Raw genomic sequence first — 20,553 nt, forward strand, 5'->3', positions numbered from 1 at the left:
ATTTATGATCAATAATTTTATTAAAAGTGTCATCTGCTGATTGAGTATGACATTGTAGTAGCACTAAAAATTTAACAGGTGGATTAAGTATCTACTTGATATCAGTTTTAACCAAAGCGATTTGATAAAAGTTCAGCTTGCTGCCAACAATGATAACTCATTAGCAAACAAAATTCCTTAGAAAATTCTTTTATTAAGAATAACAAGTCATATCTGATCTCGAGCAACTGCAACTTCTTAGATAAAGAGGCTCAAAAGAATATACAAAGTCCAAGAAAACTAAAAGGAAAAAAGAAAATCGAAATCTTCATTTGGATCAGTTTCTCATTAATTACATTGTGTCCTTTCGATCACCAACTCTAGAAACCGTCCCTTTTCTTTCTTCTTTTTTTGTTTTTTTTTAATGAATGAAATTTTCATTTCAACACAAGCAAAACACTAAAACACACCAACAATAAAGCTGGAACTTAGTTCTTTACATCAAACAACAAGAAACCAAACCCAAATGAAAACAATTACAAATGGTCTCATACACAAAAAAAAAAAAAAAAAAAAAAAAAAAAAAAAAATCACAAGCTAAAAAAAATACGACTACCTATCAAAGAAAAAAAAAAGACCTTTGTCACCCTTTTTGAACCAACATTCTCAAATGAATGCTCTAATTCTCACAAATCTTGGCATTTTCAATAGTATGCTTGAATTTTCGTTTCCTCTATCCCATGATTCTTGTACTAATCTCCCAACAAATAAGTTATATTATTTGCTTCTCAGAATTCACTCTATTATCAAAATTGAATACTATTCCGGTGCTTCCGTATGTGATACACAATTGCCCCAAAAGCCAATTTACACATAGTGCATTGCAAATTTTTCCCCTTTCATGCCTTCATGCCTTCCCTCACCACCTCATCCCAATCCAGCCAAATAGGATTAACCAAACTTTTAAGCATCACTTCTCTCTCTAACCACTTACTCCAATCACACTAAAAAAATAAATGCTCCCTACTTTCAATAGTATGGTGACAAAATAAGCATTTCATATCCCCTACCATACCCCAACTTAGCAACGTATCCCTAGTATATAAGCCCCCTCTATTCCCTTTTCCCCCCCTCTTCCGCTTTGATTAAAAAAAAAAAAGCGCCCCCTCTAATAGTTAGCCATAGGAAGAAAGAGTGTTTAGGAATAGGAAAAGAAAACCATACTAGTTTATGCCACCCAACTTTAGGAAACTTTTCTCTAAGAGCCTCCCATGTGTCCCTACAAGAATATTTGCAGTTCATTGAAGGCTGCCAAATAGACATATTATGAACACCCAAATCCACTAGAGACAAATGGCTTTGAATTGCAACCAGCTCTTTTGACTTAGTTGGCATCCAATTCAAATCTCTATTTTTCATCACACTAGAGAGCTTTGCATCTATACGGCTTCTAGAGTCATATATCATGACCCTAAAAACATATTTATTGAGAAACTGTCTCTTCAAATATTGTTGAATTTTAAAAGTTTTCATTCTCCTGAAAAACACCAAAAGGGCTTTCACTATTAATTTTGTAGCATCCTCTGCATTATTTGCTTTGTCATATGATCATATGATCATATGACATCCTTTTAGACAAATGATCATATGCCTAAAAAATGATCGTATGATAATATGCCTGAAAAATGTGGTATCCACACACAAATCTTTGTTGACATTCTGTTTTAGTGTCAAGTAAGTCACGAAGCCTGTATTTTCTTCAATCTCCTCATTTTTTTGTAAAAGAATTTTTAAATTCTTTATTTTTTTACATTTTTAAATTGCAATTACATTTCCAAATGATACATTTTCTGTAATTAGATTTAAAATTACACTTTTAGTATGTAAAATCCTAACACCTAAATCATGTTGGTAGAATTATATGCTCTCAAAAAACAAAAATTCTATATAATCCATTTATAAGTGGATTTCAAAACATGGAAAGCAGATTCTATCTTTCCACGCCTACAACACATGGAGAACAAAGCCTTACAAATGCATTCGCTTTACACAAACCCTGTTTTTGGTACCCTGGCATGAATTTGCTTGCTCTTACCAATCACAACCATACTAGCAGCTCCACTCGAGAGGCTACCAAATGGGAAAGCTCTCGCCTTGATTTCTGTATCCTCTAATTTCATGAAGAAGGTTAAAGGCTTTTTCAGTGTACAAACTTTTAGCATAACTATGAACAATCCTATTATAAGAAATAAAACTCTTCTCAAGCAGCATCAAAAGCTTTTCAAGCATCTTCCATTATGTCAGACCGTGCATATATGCTAATAAGAGAATTTCAAGACAAATTGCCGTAAGAAGTAGTTTCACTATGTGGGTATAAACTTGCTCCCTCATACACAAATCAGAAAGATTTTGTATACAACTCAAGGACACTAGAAAGGGTGGTTTGCCAAAAAATGGTCCTTGATCATTTTAAATAGAAGTTCCAAACTTCCTTATAATTCCCTTCACTTTCAACATATGCTCTGATACATATCTAGACATGAAATTTTGATCTACCATCCGATTGGGCACTTTCTTGAATCACAACAAATTTATTCGCCACACACGCAAGCATTAAAGCCAACCCCACTAGAGTAACCCAAGAATGCAATCATTGCCCAAGGACAACAATTCTGACTCCACCCAAGCTGATAAAAATGCACTTAGAGTAAACCAATTAAGATGGTACCTAACCACTCAAAATTGTATCCAAATGAAAATCTATTGCCTTTCTTAATTGGGTACCCCAAATGCAAAGTCCAAGTAAAATTATCTTCTCCGGTGTTTTCTCAAGCATGTTATATGCTAAAATTTAAATATTGTCACAAGCATATTAATCAATGCACACCCAACACATACATCAGATCCAAAGCTTTTTTGGGTGACTTTAAACATTAATTAACCTTTGTTTAAACACTCTATACTTCCAAAGCTTTGAAAACACAGTTGCTCGATTAGTTCATTCTCTTCAACGTTTAGAACAAAAACTTATGAATTGTGATATGCCAATTTTACAACGCAGGGGATGAGAAGAATAGCACCATACCTTCTCAAACTGAAACTGAATTCATTGGTTAAATATGAGAAAAATATACTTCAAACAAAAGAAATGATGTTGTTAGGTTAGGATTTGGCACATTCGGTTTGCATGTAAGTTGTTGAAAATGAGCACCTCAATATGTCCAGGAAGCAGATTCTAGAAGGCAGGTCCGGACCCCCAGAAGTAGGGTTCGGACCCCATTTCCATCAACCAGAAACAAGGTTTTGAAGGAAGGGTCCGGACCGCCAGAAGCAGGGTCCGGACCCCATTTCCAGAAACTGTCTTTTGAAGGAGGGATCCGGACCCCATTTCCCGAAAGTTCATTTTATGAGGCCTGTCCGAACCTCAAATTTGCAGGGTCCGGACCTGGCTGACTTATTAGGGTTATTTTCTATTTAAACACGATTTTGCTACATTTATAAGTACGTATTTTGGAGAGCAAAATTAGAGAGCTTAGAGAGAGATATTGTTCTAGCTTATTTGAGAAGAGATTAAATACGTGAAGTCAATCCGAGTTCCGGTGAAAGGAAATCTTATAGAAGAATTGTGCCAGATGTTCTGGAAAGGGCTACTGCGGTAGAAGTCAAGTGGGTCGCTTGTCGTGTACAAGGAAGAGTAAATTGCAAAGGTTTTGTAATTCTTCTTGTATTCCTTATTCTTCTTATAGTGGATTGATTTCCTAGGTTTGGCTGCCCCGGAGAGGTTTTACATTTAGAGAGTTCTCTAAATGGTTTCCTCTTCGTAACCAAATATCTGTATTCTTGATTTTCATTACATATATGTATTTGGTTGATTATTGATTGTTAGGTTAGATCTTATTCCGCTTAATATTTGTGAATCACCTAGACATTTGAATAGGTGTCGTTTGGAGTCGTTTTTAGAATTTTCAATTGGTATCAGAGCAGGTTCACTCTGTGAAGGAATTTTTTTCCTGAGTGTGATCCAAGATTCCATATCAAATGTCTCTTACGGTTGCTCCTAATTCTCTTCCCGTCTTTGACGGAACAAATTATACGCTTTGGAAAATTCGTATGAGAGCTTATTTTAAATCCATTAATGTTTGGCATATTGTTGAATCTGGATGGACATGTCCAGACAAAGCAATAGCTGAATGGACAACGGAAGAAAAAACTAATGCTACTGCGAATGACAAAGCTATAAATGCTATTTACATCTCTGTTTCAAATGAGGAATTTTCTAGAATTTCTAGATGTGAAATAGCTAAGGAAGCTTGGGAAACGTTAGAAATCACACATGAAGGAACTAAGGTTGTTAGAACCTCAAAAATTCAAATGTTGGTTTCTCAGTTTGAGGAGATTAGAATGCAGGAAGATGAAACTTTTGATGAATTCTATTCAAAGCTTAGTGCCATTAGAAACTCTACCATTAATTTGGGAAAGAAAATGGATGATGCTAAAGTAGTGAAAAAAAATCTTAAGATCCTTGCCTGAGAGGTTTATTCCCCAAATTGCTGCTATACAACAGAGCAAAAACTTAGACACTATGAGAGTAGAAGAACTTGTAGGTTCCCTTCAGACCTTTGAGCTAATTCTTCCTAAACACAAGAACACCAAAAATATTGCTTTTAAGGCAAAAAATGTTAAGGTTGACTCTTGTGGTTCATCTGATGAGGATTCTGGAAATGAGGAAGAAATTGCTATGTTTGCTAAGAAGTTTAGGAAATTCTTTAGAGCCAACAAAGGAAATTTTAGAAATAGCAATTCACAATTTTCTGAGAAATCTAGAAATGAGAATGTTGAGAAAGGAAAGTCACCTAGAGGTATTAAGTGTCACGAATGTGGAGGACATGGGCACATTCGTGTTGACTGTGCTAACTTGAGAAAGTCAAATGGCAAGGCATTTAATGTGACTCAAAGTGATGAGTCAGACAAGGACGATGCTGAACAGGGAGTTAATTACTTAGCATTTGGAGTTAGTTATGAGAGTGAGCATGAGAATAGTGAGTGTAATTCTCAAGACAAACAAGGTGTGTCCGATAATGATTCGGAAGAAGAAGATGATTTGCAAAATGCTTATAATAATCTCTTTGTGGAATACACTAAACTGAAAAAGCTGAATAAGCAGCAATTAAAGAAACTCAATGAGGTTAATCTTGAAAATGATCAACTTTCTGTCACTTTAACTGATTCTCTTGCTACTCATAATACTTTGATGTCTGAAAATCAAATGCTAATTGCCAAAGTGAAATCCTTAGAGAATGAACTGAATGAATCAAAGAATCATTTAACAAAATTCTCTAGTGAAAAGCTAAATCAAATGCTACATAATCAGAAACATTCGTTTGATAGAACTGGATTGGGTTTTGATAAATCTGCTATTTTATCTACTAATGTTGCTTCTTCTTCAAAGATGATTTTTGTGAAACCAGTGAACAAAGAAGATAGCTTGGCTGAAAAGAAGGTAATTTCTCCTCAAATTTCCAAAGGTGGAAAAGGTAAGGGAACTCTAACTGATTCCTATATGTCTAGATCTAAGTCGAGAAATATGCACATGTTAAGGAACCAACCTTCTCAAAGGTTTATTCCTACGTGTCATAACTGTGGTAAGTTTGGACATATTCGTCCTAAGTGTTTTCAGCTTAACAGTCATGGGCCTAAAAGAGAATATTTCCATTCTAGAAATAGTTATGAGAAATTATTCAACATGATGAGAGACCTAGTAACACGGTTAGATGTCTTGGATAAGAGTCACACAGTTGTCCCTGATGTGAAGAAAGTTTGGGTCAAGAAGATTAATACCATTCACCCATTGAGGGGGAGTGGTAATGGACTCACCTAGATTAGGTGGGCACATAGACCATGCCTAGAAATTGAGCATATTGATATTTGTCTATAGCTGTTCTAGGGCATTTTTGTTTCTTTTTGAATTTTTGTTTGCTTTGTTTTTATTTTCTTTGATTATTTTTTTTATTCTTTTAGATTGTTTTAATTGTTGGATACTCAGTTTCTCATTTCTTGTGCTCAAATGAATATTTTACATATGAGTGGGGTCAATATTTCTGCAATTTACATCTATTGCTTCATATGTTTCTGATAAACCTTGTTTTTCTGAAGACTGTTAAAGGAGTAAGAGTCAGTTTTTCTCATGTTCGAAATTGTACACTTTTTGCCCCCATTAGGTTTAGATTTTTGTTATGTGTTTGGGAATTTGGAGCAAACATTTTGCTTGGAAGATAGGTTGTGTCAGTTCTATCCACTTGACCAACTCGTTAGTTGAACCTAGCTCCTAAAAATTCCAACATTTTCCAAAAAAAAAAAAAAAAAAAAAAAAAAAGGGCATAAAATAAGCTCAAATGACTTAGTTTTGCTTCTGGCTGTCCCTAAAGAAAGAATCAGTGATCAAATCATTGCGGAAATAGATGATTACTAAAGGACATGGTAAAAGCGAATGATTAGTCTCAGGGGGAGTGTATCAGATGAGGGAATCTAGGTCCTAACATTATAAGGTTTTACTGTGGCTTGAATCAGACTGTTTGTCTTTCATTTAAAAAATGTCTGCCTAGATTTCCTTTCCACTGATGAAATCTTATTTAATGGGAGTTTTTACACACTACACATTCACATGAGATTTATGATTATTGCCTACTTGACTGCATTCACAGAACAAGGTTGTGTCATGCATATGGTACATTTAAGGTGTAAGTGTAGTTTGTTGATCACTCTGGATGGTTAAGATATTCATAAGGGTATGCATGATTTATTCGATATCTATACAAGTTGTGTTTTTCTTTAAAAATTAAAAAATTAAAAAAAAAAAAAAAAAAAAAAGTTTTATTGTTTATTTTGTTTTTATATTAAGGGGGAGGATCAATTTTTTTGTGTGTTATTATTTTTTTTTTTTTTTCTTTCTCTGTGATTCCATCTTTTCAACTTAAAGGATCAAGATTCAATCCTTCAAGGTATGTTTTCTTTCTTCATTCTTTTCAGATTTGATTTCAAATCAAATTCTAGAATTTGATTGTTTGTAGTTTCAGTTTGAGGGGGAGAAATTTTTTTTCTTCATGATCTTGCATTTCACTCATTATGCATTCATAGCACCATAGATAGAACACCATAGATGATTTTGATTTTGATATACTTGTTGCATCTATAAGTGATATTTGTTTGGTTTTCTAACAGATTTGGTGAGCTATTCATGATTATATTCTATTCAAATTTGTTATATTATTGGTCATTGTTTATTCCTGTTCCACATATGCTTTGATGAATTTTGTGAGTGTTTCAGGAACCATGGAGACCTTTTGTCCTTCTATGACAAAAAGGGGGAGTTGATTTTTTTTTTATTTTCTGATGTGTCATTTTCATGTACAAATTATTTTTGTCCCCGAATGGCCAAAAGGGGGAGTTTGTTAGGTTAGGATTTGGCACATTCGGTTTGCATGTAAGTTGTTGAAAATGAGCACCTCAATATGTCTAGGAAGCAGATTCTAGAAGGCAGGTCCGGACCCCCAGAAGTAGGGTTCGGACCCCATTTCCATCAACCAGAAACAAGGTTTTGAAGGAAGGGTCCGGACCGCCAGAAGCAGGGTCCGGACCCCATTTCCAGAAACTGTCTTTTGAAGGAGGGGTCCGGACCCCATTTCCCGAAAGTTCATTTTATGAGGCCTGTCCGGACCTCAGATTTGCAGGGTCCGGACCTGGCTGACTTATTAGGGTTATTTTCTATTTAAACACGATTTTGCTACATTTATAAGTACGTATTTTGGAGAGCAAAATTAGAGAGCTTAGAGAGAGATATTGTTCTAGCTTATTTGAGAAGGGATTAAATACGTGAAGCCAATCCGAGTTCCGGTGAAAGGAAATCTTATAGAAGAATTGTGCCAGATGTTCTGGAAAGGGCTACTGCGGTAGAAGTCAAGTGGGTCGCTTGTCGTGTACAAGGAAGAGTAAATTGCAAAGGTTTTGTAATTCTTCTTGTATTCCTTATTCTTCTTAGGGGTGCAAAGGCGGTTACGGTTAGCGGTTAGTGGCAATAACCGCTAACCGTAACCGCCCTAGCGGTTAGTAAATTTCACTAACCGCAACCGCTAACCGCCTAGCGGTTAACGGTTAGCGGTTAGTGGCCGGTTAGCGGTTAGTGAAATAGATAACCGCCCGCTAACCGCTTTTTTAAAATTAGGCTTTTTTTTTTTGGGCTTTTTTTTACCCTCATTTTTTTTTCTTGTATTTTTAATATCTTATTGGGCCAAATTGCTATAAATATTTGAATTGTCATTGGATCATATGATTAAATGTTGATCTTATAAACTTACAAACAAACAAAAATACTTCAATTGTAGTTATAAATAACACATTGTTTAATCCAATGTCAATTACTTAATTTGATATTATATGAATCACATTGTCATTGTCATTGTACATGAATAATTGATTAAGTATTGGAATTGTAATTGGATCATATAGTTAAATATTTATCTTATACATTTATATTATTCAATATGCATATAATATAACTATAAGCAATTATATATATATATATATATATATATATATATATATATATATATATATATAATTCAAAATTGTTCAAAATTGTTAATTTTCTTTTTTTTTTCTTTCAAAAAATGGTTAAATTTCTTTTTCTGAAAAATGTTCAAAAAATACATTAATACTTCAATTGTGATTATAAGTAACACATTGTTGAATCTAATGTCAATTACTTAATTTGATATTATATAATCATATAGTCTCATTAAATTATATTATATGATTCATATGATTAATTATTTAAATTCTTATCATATTTACTTATAATCTTTTTTCTTTGAATTGAACTTAATATCTAATGGTAAATGGTAATGTTCAAAATCCTAAATCCTAAATTCCTAAAGTATCTAATAATGCTTTAATTAAATTGTAGACTTGTAGTTATAAGTAACATATTGTTTAATTCAATTGAATCAATTGTGATTATCATTATACATGAATCATATGATTAACTTGTAGACTTATGACTTATGAGTTATGTCATATTATATATGTATTATTTATTATTATATAATCATATGATTTAATGATCAAGTCATCATGTGATATAATCATATCAATTATAGTGATAATATATAAATTACTAAAATTATAATGATAATACATTAATACTTAAATTATGTTTATAAGTAACACATTGGTCATTGTTTAATCCAATGTCAATTACTTAATTTGATATTATACGAATCATATCATCATTGTACATTAATAATATGATTCACTTGAAGTCTTGAATAAAGTATTTGAATTGTCATTGAATCATATGATTAACTATTGATATTATACATTTATATTATTCATATACATATGTAGACTTATATAGACTTATAGGTTTATAACATACACTGGAAATAAGTCTCTAGATATTTAATTGTTGTATTAGTATGAATTAGTATACTTATGAGTTATGTCATATTATATATGTATACTTTGTTATTATATAATCAAATGATTTAATAATCAATCTCATGTGATATAATCATATAAATTATAGTGATAATATATTAATACTCAAATTGTGATTTAATTTTTTTTTAAAAAAAATTGTGATTTAATGATCAAGTGATTATATGATATAATCATATAAATTATAGTGATAATATATTAATACTCAAATTGTGATTTAATTATTTTTAAAAAAAATTGTGATTTAATGATCAAGTGATTATGTTATATGTATAATTATAAAAATATATTATATAAAATGGCGGTTAGCGGTTAGCGGTTACGGTTAGTAGACCCAATAACCGCTAACCGCTAACTGCTAGGCGGTTATGGCGGTTAGGCGGTTAGCGGTTAATGTGGTTAAACGGTTAGGCGGTTAGGCGGTTGGCGGTTATAGCGGTTAGCGGTTAGCTGGCGGTTAAAAACCGCCCGCCTTTGCACCCCTAATTCTTCTTATAGTGGATTGATTTCCTGGGTTTGGCTGCCCCGGAGAGGTTTTACATTTAGAGAGTTCTCTAAATGGTTTCCTCTTCGTAACCAAATATCTGTATTCTTGATTTTCATTACATATCTGTATTTGGTTGATTATTGATTGTTAGGTTAGATCTTATTCCGCTTAATATTTGTGAATCACCTAGACATTTGAATAGGTGTCGTTTGGAGTCGTTTTTAGAATTTTCAGATGTAATAAGGCAAATTATCATAAATCAAAGAAACTGATCTTATTTACTACACAAAAACATCAAGCATCTTTATCCTATCAAATATAGATGAGAACACTAATTGCCCTATTTAATGGGAATGTAATTGAGGAGACTCATATCACTTAATTTGCATTTAAAACTAAGTTGTTTGACTTGATTCTTCTGATTGAATTGATGAGCAAGTTTGATTTGAATCCTCTCCAGCATCCCTCATGGGGCTCTCTATTGATGATAAGAAAGGCTTGGAAGGCATTTGTAAGCTTTCAACTTCTTCTTCAAGCATTTCTATGACCCTGTTCATTGAAGGGCGATTACTAGGCTTCATCTGTATACACCATAAGGCGACCATGGTCATCTTCTTAACTATTTTCTTTTCCTCTTCAATAACATCTTCCATTTGTATGTCCTTTCCGTCGTGCAATTGGTCATACACCCAAGTAGGGAAATAAATTTGGCTTGAATGGTCTGCAAATGCATTCACATTCCTTCTTCTACCCGCCATTTCCATCAATAACATTCCAAAACTATAAACATCAGCTTTGTATGAAATGCCTCCAATGTTTTTGTAGAACAACTCAGGAGCCATGTATCCTAACGTCCCTCTTGCAGCAGTCAAAGAGACAATGCTATCATCTACTTGATATAGCTTTGCCAAGCCAAAGTCAGAAACCTTGGGAGCAAAATTCTCATCAAGAAGAATGTTGTGAGGCTTGATATCAAAGTGCAAAATCTGCATGGCACATCCTTGATGTAGATATTCAATTCCACGAGCCACTCCTAAAGCTATATTAAACATTTGGTCATAGCTTAGGAGGGTACTTTCTTCTGGGGAAAATATGTATTTATTCAGGGAGCCATTAGGCATGAACTCATATACTAGAGCACGCTTTGATCCTTCAACACAAAAACCAATGAGTTGCACTACATTAACATGGTGAATCTTTCCAATAGTTGCAACTTCATTGATAAAATCTTGTCCATTAGTTTTGGACCTACCCAACATCTTTATAGCTACGAGTCGGCCACTTCGAAGTGTTCCTTTAAATACAGTGCCATAACCTCCTTCGCCTAGTTTGTCCTTGAAATTTTTGGTCATCTTCCTAATTTCAAAATAAGAGTACCTTATTGGCATGAGGTTATTGTGGCTTTGCAAGAATTCTTCAACAACATCATACATCGATAAATGCCTTCTACGCCATTTATATATCAAAAACGTAACGACGCAGGGAATCAACAATACAACTCTTGCTGCAAGGTACAGTCCTATGAAAGAACATTGTCAAGATAAATTATAAGAAAACAAAATGTAGATGACCTACTGTCAGCATCTTATTTATTTCAGCTCAACCCACTGCCTTTCGAAATCCTCGTAATTAATCACAATTTTGTTTTCTTTCCATGTGAATAATATTTTCATTTTGCCTTCATTTCAAAATATTTCATGTTTCACAGTCGAACGAATTATCTGCTAATCAAGTAAAAAGGGAAAAAAAATTAAAGAAGATCAATGAGAGATAAAAGGTTCTTACCGCCATAGGTGATCATGATTATCAATAGTTTTCCCAAACTGACTGCAATAAATATGAAAAATATAAATTACTTAATTAATGAAGAAAGTGACTTAAATAATTTGAAAAGTTTAAGGTCTAATAAAATCCCATAAACAACTTTCCCCTTGGCCATGCTTATGCTTAAAGAATAAACAAGTATAAACGTTAGAATTTACATGTTTGGGATTTAAGTTGGGTTGAGCTAGTTTGACTATTTAATTTGCACGCGCGCCCACACACACACACACATATATATATATATATATATATATATATATATGCTGCGATTGGCATTAACCCCATCACTCACATACAAATTTTTGAGATAGAAACCTTACGATCATAGTCTGGCCAACCTGCTTTGGCAAAAAATTTGTCTTCTGCTTTGGCAAAGAAAGAATAACATTAGCATTTGAAAACTCGAAAAAAAAAAATAGTATTTTTATTTTAGTTGGAAATATAGTAACAATGTATAATTAATTGTCCTTTTCTTGTAAATGCCATTAATATTCATCTTGTTTGCACGTTGAAACTATTTGCATGCTTCACAGTCAAGAAATGATATTCTAAAAGAAAACAAAAGAGAGATATAGGATCTTACCAATGATCTGCGGTAGCAGTATTTTGGTAACAACTTCAATAGCTATAAAAATAAAAAATAAAAAAAATTAATAATTAATTGAAAGGTGAATTAAATAATTTTCTGAAACAATTTTGTGAGATAGAAACCTTACCTTTTTCAAGTATCTCGGATAGTTTAGAACTGGGATAGAGGCACTGAGCAGGGAAATTCGCGTGATTGAGGTAGCATCTGTCATCTCTGAAGTTATCACACAGAACTTGCACCCATGAAAGCTTAAAACCATCGGCCACTTGATCGTACACGTCTGAACACGTTCTTGGGTAATCTACTGGCCACGCTGTCGGAAACATTTGTTCTATTTGGCACAAGTCTCCCAAACCCCATAGAGATATAGAGTGGGAAAATAAAACATATCGATAGTTCTTGGAATGGAATAGAGAAGAGTTGGAAGAATTCACTCCATTACTCAAGCAACTAGACATGTCCAAATACAGCTCAGAAATCATTGGCTTTTCGCACTTCACCCAAACCACACCCGTTTCTCGCATACCGACATTGTACCAAGTCAAAAGGTCCCCTACCGGCCCTACCGGCCAGTACTGACCACTATCACAAAGGACATGCATTTTATGTGGATAACGAAAGGTATATGGATCTCCTGAACTGAAATTGTAGTGGTTTAGAAAATAGCGAGGGGTGAAGGAGGTTTTGTCTTTCTTCATAGCTGCGTCTACAACTCGGATTGTGTACATACGGTAATCGATTTCCTGTACGTAGTATTTTCCAGCATATAAATATACCACTGTTTGGTTATTCTCACAAGACAGATTATACCTTTGATCTCCGCACATTGGTGGATCGCCTTCCAACCGAAACGGATAGCTTATATTCTGGATATTGCCGCAGGAAGAAGGAGGACATGAGTGATGATGACTATCCTTGGCACTGCAAATTTCATGGGCTAGGACAAGAACAACAATTAGGACCGTGAGTCCAGGAGGGAAGAGCATTCCTCTAACCATGGATATGGAGATCCTAGCATAGAGTGAGAGAGCAGAGAGGCCGGTTCTGTAAATAATTTGTGGGAGGGAAAGAAATAATTGCCCTTCTGAATAAAGAAATAATTGCAGCCGTACTTTTTCAGAATGGTGTCGAAAAAACAAAATACAAAAGCCTGCATGTTCACGTGAAGAGTGGTGCTGCTGTACTCTGCCTCTCTTTTTCCATCAGCTACAGAAGGATCCGCTACTGAAACCGTCCAAGAAATCCCTCTTCCGTCAGTTGCCAAACGGGACCACAGCCGGATTTATTGAAAAACATTTGGGACCACAGTCGGTTCATACGTGGCTGTGTTTGGCAATAGAAAGAAAAAGGGGAGTAAGTAAATTTAATTAATATAAAATAAAAAATAAGAATATTTTATATAAAAAATAAAAAAAATTTATTCTTTAATAATTTTTTTTATTTAAATAATAATAAAAAATATTGATATAATGTAAAAAATAAAAATATTAATATTAATTTTGAGAAATTTTTTTAAAATTTTTGAGCGTTCAGCCTCTGCCAAACACAGCCCACCATTAATTCATAAGTCCAAGACTCCAAGTCCAAGAGAAGTTCATCCGAACTTTACTGGAGAAAGCCTAGCTATATATCTCTGGGAAGCATTCCAGAGCAGAGAGATTGGATATTTTGCTTAGAAATGGAATTCTCATACTTCTTGTTGTTGTTTGTGGCTTTCATAATAGACCTTGGAGAATGCCAAAGTAATGGGTGTGCTAAATTGCCGTGTGGAGCTCGTGGCCCAGTCATCCGATTTCCCTTCCGGGTTAACAGTCAGCCAGAGCACTGTGGGTATCCTGGGTTTAATCTCTCCTGCACTGATACAAACGATGCAGTGGTTGAGCTGCCAAATTCAGTCAAGCTTTTTGTCAAACGGATTGACTACAAATCTCAGGTACTTCAATTATATGATCCAGCTCATTGTATTCCAAAGCAGCTTAGGAGACTCAATTTATCTTCCTCGCCTTTCCAATTCGAAGAAGATTCCCCTGAAGACCAGACTTTGTCTTCAGGGGAATCTTCTTCAACTGGCCTTACAGACTTTGTCTTCTTCAATTGTTCCCAAAGAGAAGTAAAATTCAGGTTTATCCGCTGTCTTAGTAGCCAAAAACACCAGGTTTATGCCTTCGATAAACGTGATGACCTCATGGACTTACCCCTATCATCTTGTACAAAGATGTATTCTCTTCGATCAATTCCAAATACTAGAGTGCTCGGTGATGATGAGAAAAATCTTCAACTGAAATGGTCCAGACCAGTATGTGTACACTGTGAAGCAAAAGGCAAGAAATGCAGATTGAAGAATAATAGCACTGCATTAGAAACCGAATGCTTCCTCGAAGGTATTGTCTTCTCTCCAATTTCCACCTTTGTACTCAATTTCTTCATGTACAGTTTTCAAGCCTACGTGCATTCATTTCCACCCAAAAATAAAATGTTTGATAAACATATATTAACTCACTGCACAGTACCTTTAGCCCTCTTGACCTCAGGGGGTCTAAATTCAATATAACTTGGCTATTAGCAAGAAAATTTTAGGCGAAAGATATATTTTCTTTTGGAAACGTAGAATCAGAAGCTAATTATGTTAAATCTTTAACAGGTGCATTATCAAAGTTAGCAATCACGGGTGAGTTGTCTTGGTCATACAAAATTCTTTTTATTTGGGAGATGTAAACTATTGACTCACACATGTTTATTACACAGGTGTCACCTTAGGTTCATTTCTATTGCTACTTCCTGTCTTTGCTCTCTACCGTTTCTATACTTATGATAAAGTAGAAAAAGAACATCAAGTGAAGATTGAGAAGTTTTTAGAAGACTACAGAAATTTCAAACCCACAAGATACTCGTATGTCGACATTAAAAAGATTACAAATCAATTTTCTGAGAAGTTAGGTGAAGGAGCATATGGAACAGTATTTAAAGGAAAGCTTTCCCATGAAATCTATGTTGCAGTGAAGATCCTTAACACTTCCAAGGGAAATGGGGAAGAATTCATAAACGAAGTTGGAACAATTGGTACAATCCATCATGTTAACGTGGTTCGCTTGGTTGGCTTCTGCGCCGATGGATTTAGACGAGCTCTAGTTTATGAGTTTTTATCAAATAATTCACTAGAAAAGTTCATATCTTCATCGGATGCCAAGAATTGTATTCTTAATTTGGATAAGATGCAAGATATTGCTCTTGGGGTAGCAAAAGGAATCGAATATCTTCACCAAGGATGTGACCAACGAATCCTCCATTTTGATATTAAACCTCAAAATGTTTTGCTAGACCAGAACTTCAATCCAAAAATTTCTGATTTTGGTCTTGCAAAGTTGTGTTCAAAGGATCATAGTGCAATGTCCATGACTACAGTTAGGGGGACTATGGGTTACATTGCACCCGAAGTATTCTCCAGAAATTTTGGGAATGTGTCTTCTAAAGCAGATGTTTATAGTTTTGGAATATTGTTACTTGAAATAGCCAAAGGGAGGAAAAATGTTGACATTACAGTTGAAAACACTAGCCAAGTCTACTTTCCAGAATGGATCTACAATATCCTGGAACAAAAAGAAGACATAAGAATCTTTGTTGAGGATGATGGAGATGATAAAATCGCAAAGAAACTTGCAACTGTTGGACTCTGGTGCATCCAATGGAACCCAGTGGATCGCCCTTTCATAAAAGATGTGGTTAAAATGTTGGAAGGAGAAGGAGATAAATTAATTATGCCTCCCAATCCCTTTGCCTCTACTGGCCATGTAAAAAATAATGCAAATATGCCTACAAAACGTCAAAACCTAGAGTTGGAGGTCATCCCAGAATCAAAATAATTGTATGTAAACTTAGCGTATGTGATAATAATTTAGGTTGCAATGATCTTGTACTCTTAAACCCTATCATCTAGTTCTTTTTTCTTTTTTCTTTTTTTTTTTTATTCAAAGATGGAGAGTGGGAAAAGGGGAAAACCTTATTCATCTTGTCAATGTAAGGACTTCAAGTTTTTTCTTGTATCAAACCTTAAAACATTTAAAAATAGATGTTGGAAAGCTAGAGAAACTATAATCAATTGTGAACCTAAATAAAGAATTATTCATTGGAGGCCTAGGGTCAACTCACATAATCACGTCAAGAATTTCTACAACTACATTTGTTTCGAACCTTATAATGTTTAGAAAATTTAAAATTTAAAATTTGATTATCTTTAAATTGAGTACTTCTATTCATCACCTTATTATTTAGAGATGTACAAGTGGTTACGGTTAAGGGTTATTGCATCTAATTACAACTGCTTGAGGTGGTTAGTAGTTTTGAAATAATAGTTGGTTAGTGGTTATTGATACCCAAAACTGTCTTGCATAACCGCTTTTAAGGTTGGACCTTTTGTGCCTTTTTTTTTTTTTTTTTTGGGACACCTTGGGCTTCTTTTTAGAACCTATTTTGAATGGTTTTTGGACTATTTAGAGCCTATTTAACATGGCAGCAAACACCAAAACGATCTTTTGGTATATTATTATTTTTATATCTACATAATATAATATATTATATTTAAGGGTAGACGATTAGCGGTTATTAAACGTCTCCACTTACCTCTAAAACCGATAACCGTAAATAAATGCGGTTAGCAGTTATTAGACAGTTAATAACCGTTTGCTTGTACACTCCTACTATTGTCCCCCTTTCATCTTCATTGCCATAGCTGATATGGCATGGTCTCCCAACCAAAAAAATTAATCTTCATGCATCAAATATTATGGAGACCACATCACATTAGTTGTAAAGGGATAAGAGGAGGATAATAGGGAAATGTATATATAATTACTCCAAATATTAGAACTTGTTTGGATGTGTTTTAAAAAATAGGGGAAAAAAGCTCTCTCGACTACAACTCACTTTCAAAAAACCCCCACAAAGTGACAGGCATAAAACTTTGATATATTAAACTACCATTTTTGTCACAAAAATGAACATTTGTTAGCCTTGACTGTTAGAATGGATGCCGCAACAAAATTTGGCCATAATCTTTCGAAAATACCCTCGCTTTGGCAATTGAAAAACCAAATTTATTATTTTTAATTATTAATGCTAAATTTAAATTAAAAGAGAAAATAAAATAAAATTTAAGGTGGTTGAACCATTCCATGAGGCGTAGTTTGGCCACCCAAACGAAAAGGGGGCAGCCCAAGTTACTAGAAGTGGCTCACGGCCTCCCCTAGAGGGTTTGGGGATGACCCGAAAACCACCCCTAGTCACCTCTAGGAGTGACTTAAAAAAAAAAAAAAACCTTGACACTTTGCAAATTCTTCACTTTCGAAGGTTGAACAATCAAGATTTTCTTTCCTCGAATGTTTGAAGTGTCACCCAAACATTCGAACTTGTCTGAAAACATTTTTAGCCACCTTGGCCCTTTGAACATGCAAGGATCCTTATAAAGCCATGCTTATCGCCATAAGAATACAATTTTGTCATTTCTTCACACCAACCACCCTAAAGGAGAGAGAGGTCCTAGAGAGAGAAAATGTGGTTTTTGTGAGGCTTCATTCTTAAGAGGAGGTAACCCCTAAACCTCAATCTTGTTATTAGTTTGCATGTTTTCCTTAATTGGTTTTAATCTACCGCTTTTGTTGTCTAACAAATAGCATGTGGGTTTTAAAGACATCCAAGTATATTACATTAGGATTTTTCAATAATCATGCATGGGTTAGCTAAGCTTTCAAAAAGTAATAAACTTGTTCGTATGTTCAATGTTATGCCATGTAATTATGGTTTGTTGTGCCTTTTTAGCGTTGTTAAGAGTCTTGGTTAAGTTGGAAAATGGGTTTTAGAGGTCGTTTTTGGGTTTCTCGTGCATTTAGGCTGTCATTAAACATTTCATTGTTTCACAACATTCGATGTTTGGTCTCCTCAGTCCACCCTTTTATTTTATTTTATTTATTTATTGATAAAAAAAGTTATAAGGAACAGGGAAAGGGATTGAATGTTTTCTCCTTGTCAATATCTAACAATTTTTCCAACCTCTGCTTTTTAAGAGTGAGATATCATAATTTATTGATTAAACCTTCATTATTTCGAATCAATTATGCTTATGAGTTCATTAATATTTTGAATAGCCATAGTCAATTGTAATTTTCAAAGAAAATTAATGTTGAATGGTTCATTTATTATACACTTGAAGGTCCAAATCCTCTCCAGTATATTTTAGATTAGAAAATATTTAATTCATAGCTAAAATTTCTTCTCAAAAATTAAAAGAAATCCATCCTAAAGCCACAAATAAGATACTTATGTATCTTACTAATAAAAAAAATAATAAAATATTATTTATTATTAAAAAAATAAAAAATGAATGGGGTGCTCACCCCATCTTAGCCATAAGTCACCCCATTTTAGTTAAAGGTAGCTTGAGTCGGATTGACCAACTTGCAAAATGGGATGATTGTATTACCCCAAGAACTAAAAAATTAAAAATAAAAAAAAGGAAATTTTTTGCGAAGAACTTGCAAAATGGGGCCAAAAAAATAAAATAAAAAAATAAAAGAGTAGGGAATTTTCCGTGAAGCTTCAGTGTTATACACAGCATTGGAAACAAGAACCACATGTTGCCGACAAGAACACTGTAGCGAACCTGCACCATTAAAGCTATACAAGCCAGTGTTGTCGTTGTTGTCGGTGGCACTCAGTCAACAAACGTCATTACTCAATTCACATGGCACGCTACATTGCCAAACTACAGCCATCCGATTTTGCAAACTACATTGCCAAACCTAAGGCTCTACGGGGCAATTGACTGGGAAAAAGACGAGTCTTTGGACGAGCCAAAACGTGTAAAAACACACATAAGCCCTCAGGTACGAAATTATCAAAATGCTTGTGTGAAAGTGAACAGAGGAAAAAAGTTGAACCCACCGTGTTTAGGGACAATATAGTAATTTTATTTGACTCTTTTCTTTAAACGCGGCTCTTTTTTTTTTTCCTTCCCTGCAACCATTTATGTCAAGGTTTCGTATCGAATGCATCTCGCCAACCCATGCTTTGCCTTTGACAGCAAATAGTGCAACGGTTCGCCAACCCATGCTTTGCCTTTGACAGCAAATAGTGCAACGTTTCGCCAACCCATGCTTTGCCTTTGACAGCAAATAGTGCAACGTTTGGCCAACCCATGCTTTGTCTTTGACAGCAAATAGTGCAACGTTTCGCCAACCCATGCTTTGCCTTTGACAGCAAATAGTGCAACGGTTCGCCAACCCATGCTTTGCCTTTGACAGCAAATAGGCAACGTTTCGCCAACCCATGCTTTGCCTTTGAGCCAACCCATGCTTTGCCTTTGACAGCAAATAGTGCAACGTTGCGTTGGGTTTGGCAACTTTAGTTACCAAACAACGCCCTCATTGTTGCCGGTGACACAAAGTCAACGAACACCACAGAGAAAATAACTCCAAGTCACATGGCACGAATTTACATCGTTGTTATAAGCTTTTTTTTTTTTTTTTTTTTTTTTAAGAGTTGTTATCAGTTGTTTGTTCGTGTATCTTTTGTTCTTTGTTTTTCTGGGAAAGTTAATTCAAAAATAAAAATAAAAAATAAAGGAGAAAAAAAATTGGTTGAGAAAAAAACAAAAGAAAGTCGAAGTTGTCTAGCTATATTTGGCCAAGTAGCTAATCTTTTTGACCTTATTGGTCTTGTTTGATGGCTCAAGTTTATAATGGCCTCACAGTTGACCAATTTTCAACCCAAATTATAGTTGGCCTTGCACCACTGCCAACTGCCACCGACTCCAATTTTCTTTTGATGCTGATTTTTCCGGTTAATAGACCATTACAACAAGCTTTTTGATGGGAGAAAGGGAAGCTCTGTCTTCTCTTTAGAATTATTTTTTTTCTTTTTCTTTAAGTAACACTAAAAAAAAGGGGAAAAACTTCATTCTAGCCATCTGAACTTTCACTCAATTTTATAAACCCCTTGAACTTTCAAATCTCTCATTTTGGATCCCTGAACTTTCAATTACTCTCAATGTAGACCCCTCTGTCAGATTTTAAATGTTACATGACGTTTATACCCCTGACTTTTGTATAAAATTTCAACTTCCAAAACATTTTTTATTTTTTTAAAAAAATGAAAATCAAGGACATTTTGGTATTTTTTTTTTTTTTTTTAA

The 20,553-nt window shown here is 34.4% G+C and overlaps 2 protein-coding genes across 2 annotated transcripts; one reads left to right on the forward strand and one right to left on the reverse strand.

Annotated features, from left to right (window-relative positions):
- Positions 1-10,304: 10,304 nt before the first annotated feature.
- Positions 10,305-13,369, reverse strand: LOC132174654 (LEAF RUST 10 DISEASE-RESISTANCE LOCUS RECEPTOR-LIKE PROTEIN KINASE-like 2.1). Its single transcript, XM_088514732.1, has 4 exons — positions 12,952-13,369; positions 12,529-12,888; positions 12,366-12,407; positions 10,305-11,477 (listed from the first exon to the last, which is right to left on the reverse strand). The coding sequence occupies exons 1-4, from the start codon at positions 13,367-13,369 to the stop codon at positions 10,354-10,356; spliced, it is 1,944 nt and encodes a 647-aa protein (XP_088370858.1). The 3' UTR covers positions 10,305-10,353.
- A 680-nt stretch (positions 13,370-14,049) lies between these two features.
- Positions 14,050-16,267, forward strand: LOC148587011 (rust resistance kinase Lr10-like). The gene is made up of 3 exons (XM_088514736.1): positions 14,050-14,752; positions 15,013-15,039; positions 15,117-16,267. The coding sequence occupies exons 1-3, from the start codon at positions 14,050-14,052 to the stop codon at positions 16,229-16,231; spliced, it is 1,845 nt and encodes a 614-aa protein (XP_088370862.1). The 3' UTR covers positions 16,232-16,267.
- Positions 16,268-20,553: the final 4,286 nt, after the last annotated feature.

This window comes from Corylus avellana, chromosome 3 (genome assembly GCF_965113065.1).
Source record: "Corylus avellana chromosome 3, dhCorAvel1.hap1.2, whole genome shotgun sequence".
Classification (NCBI taxonomy): Eukaryota; Viridiplantae; Streptophyta; class Magnoliopsida; order Fagales; family Betulaceae; genus Corylus; species Corylus avellana.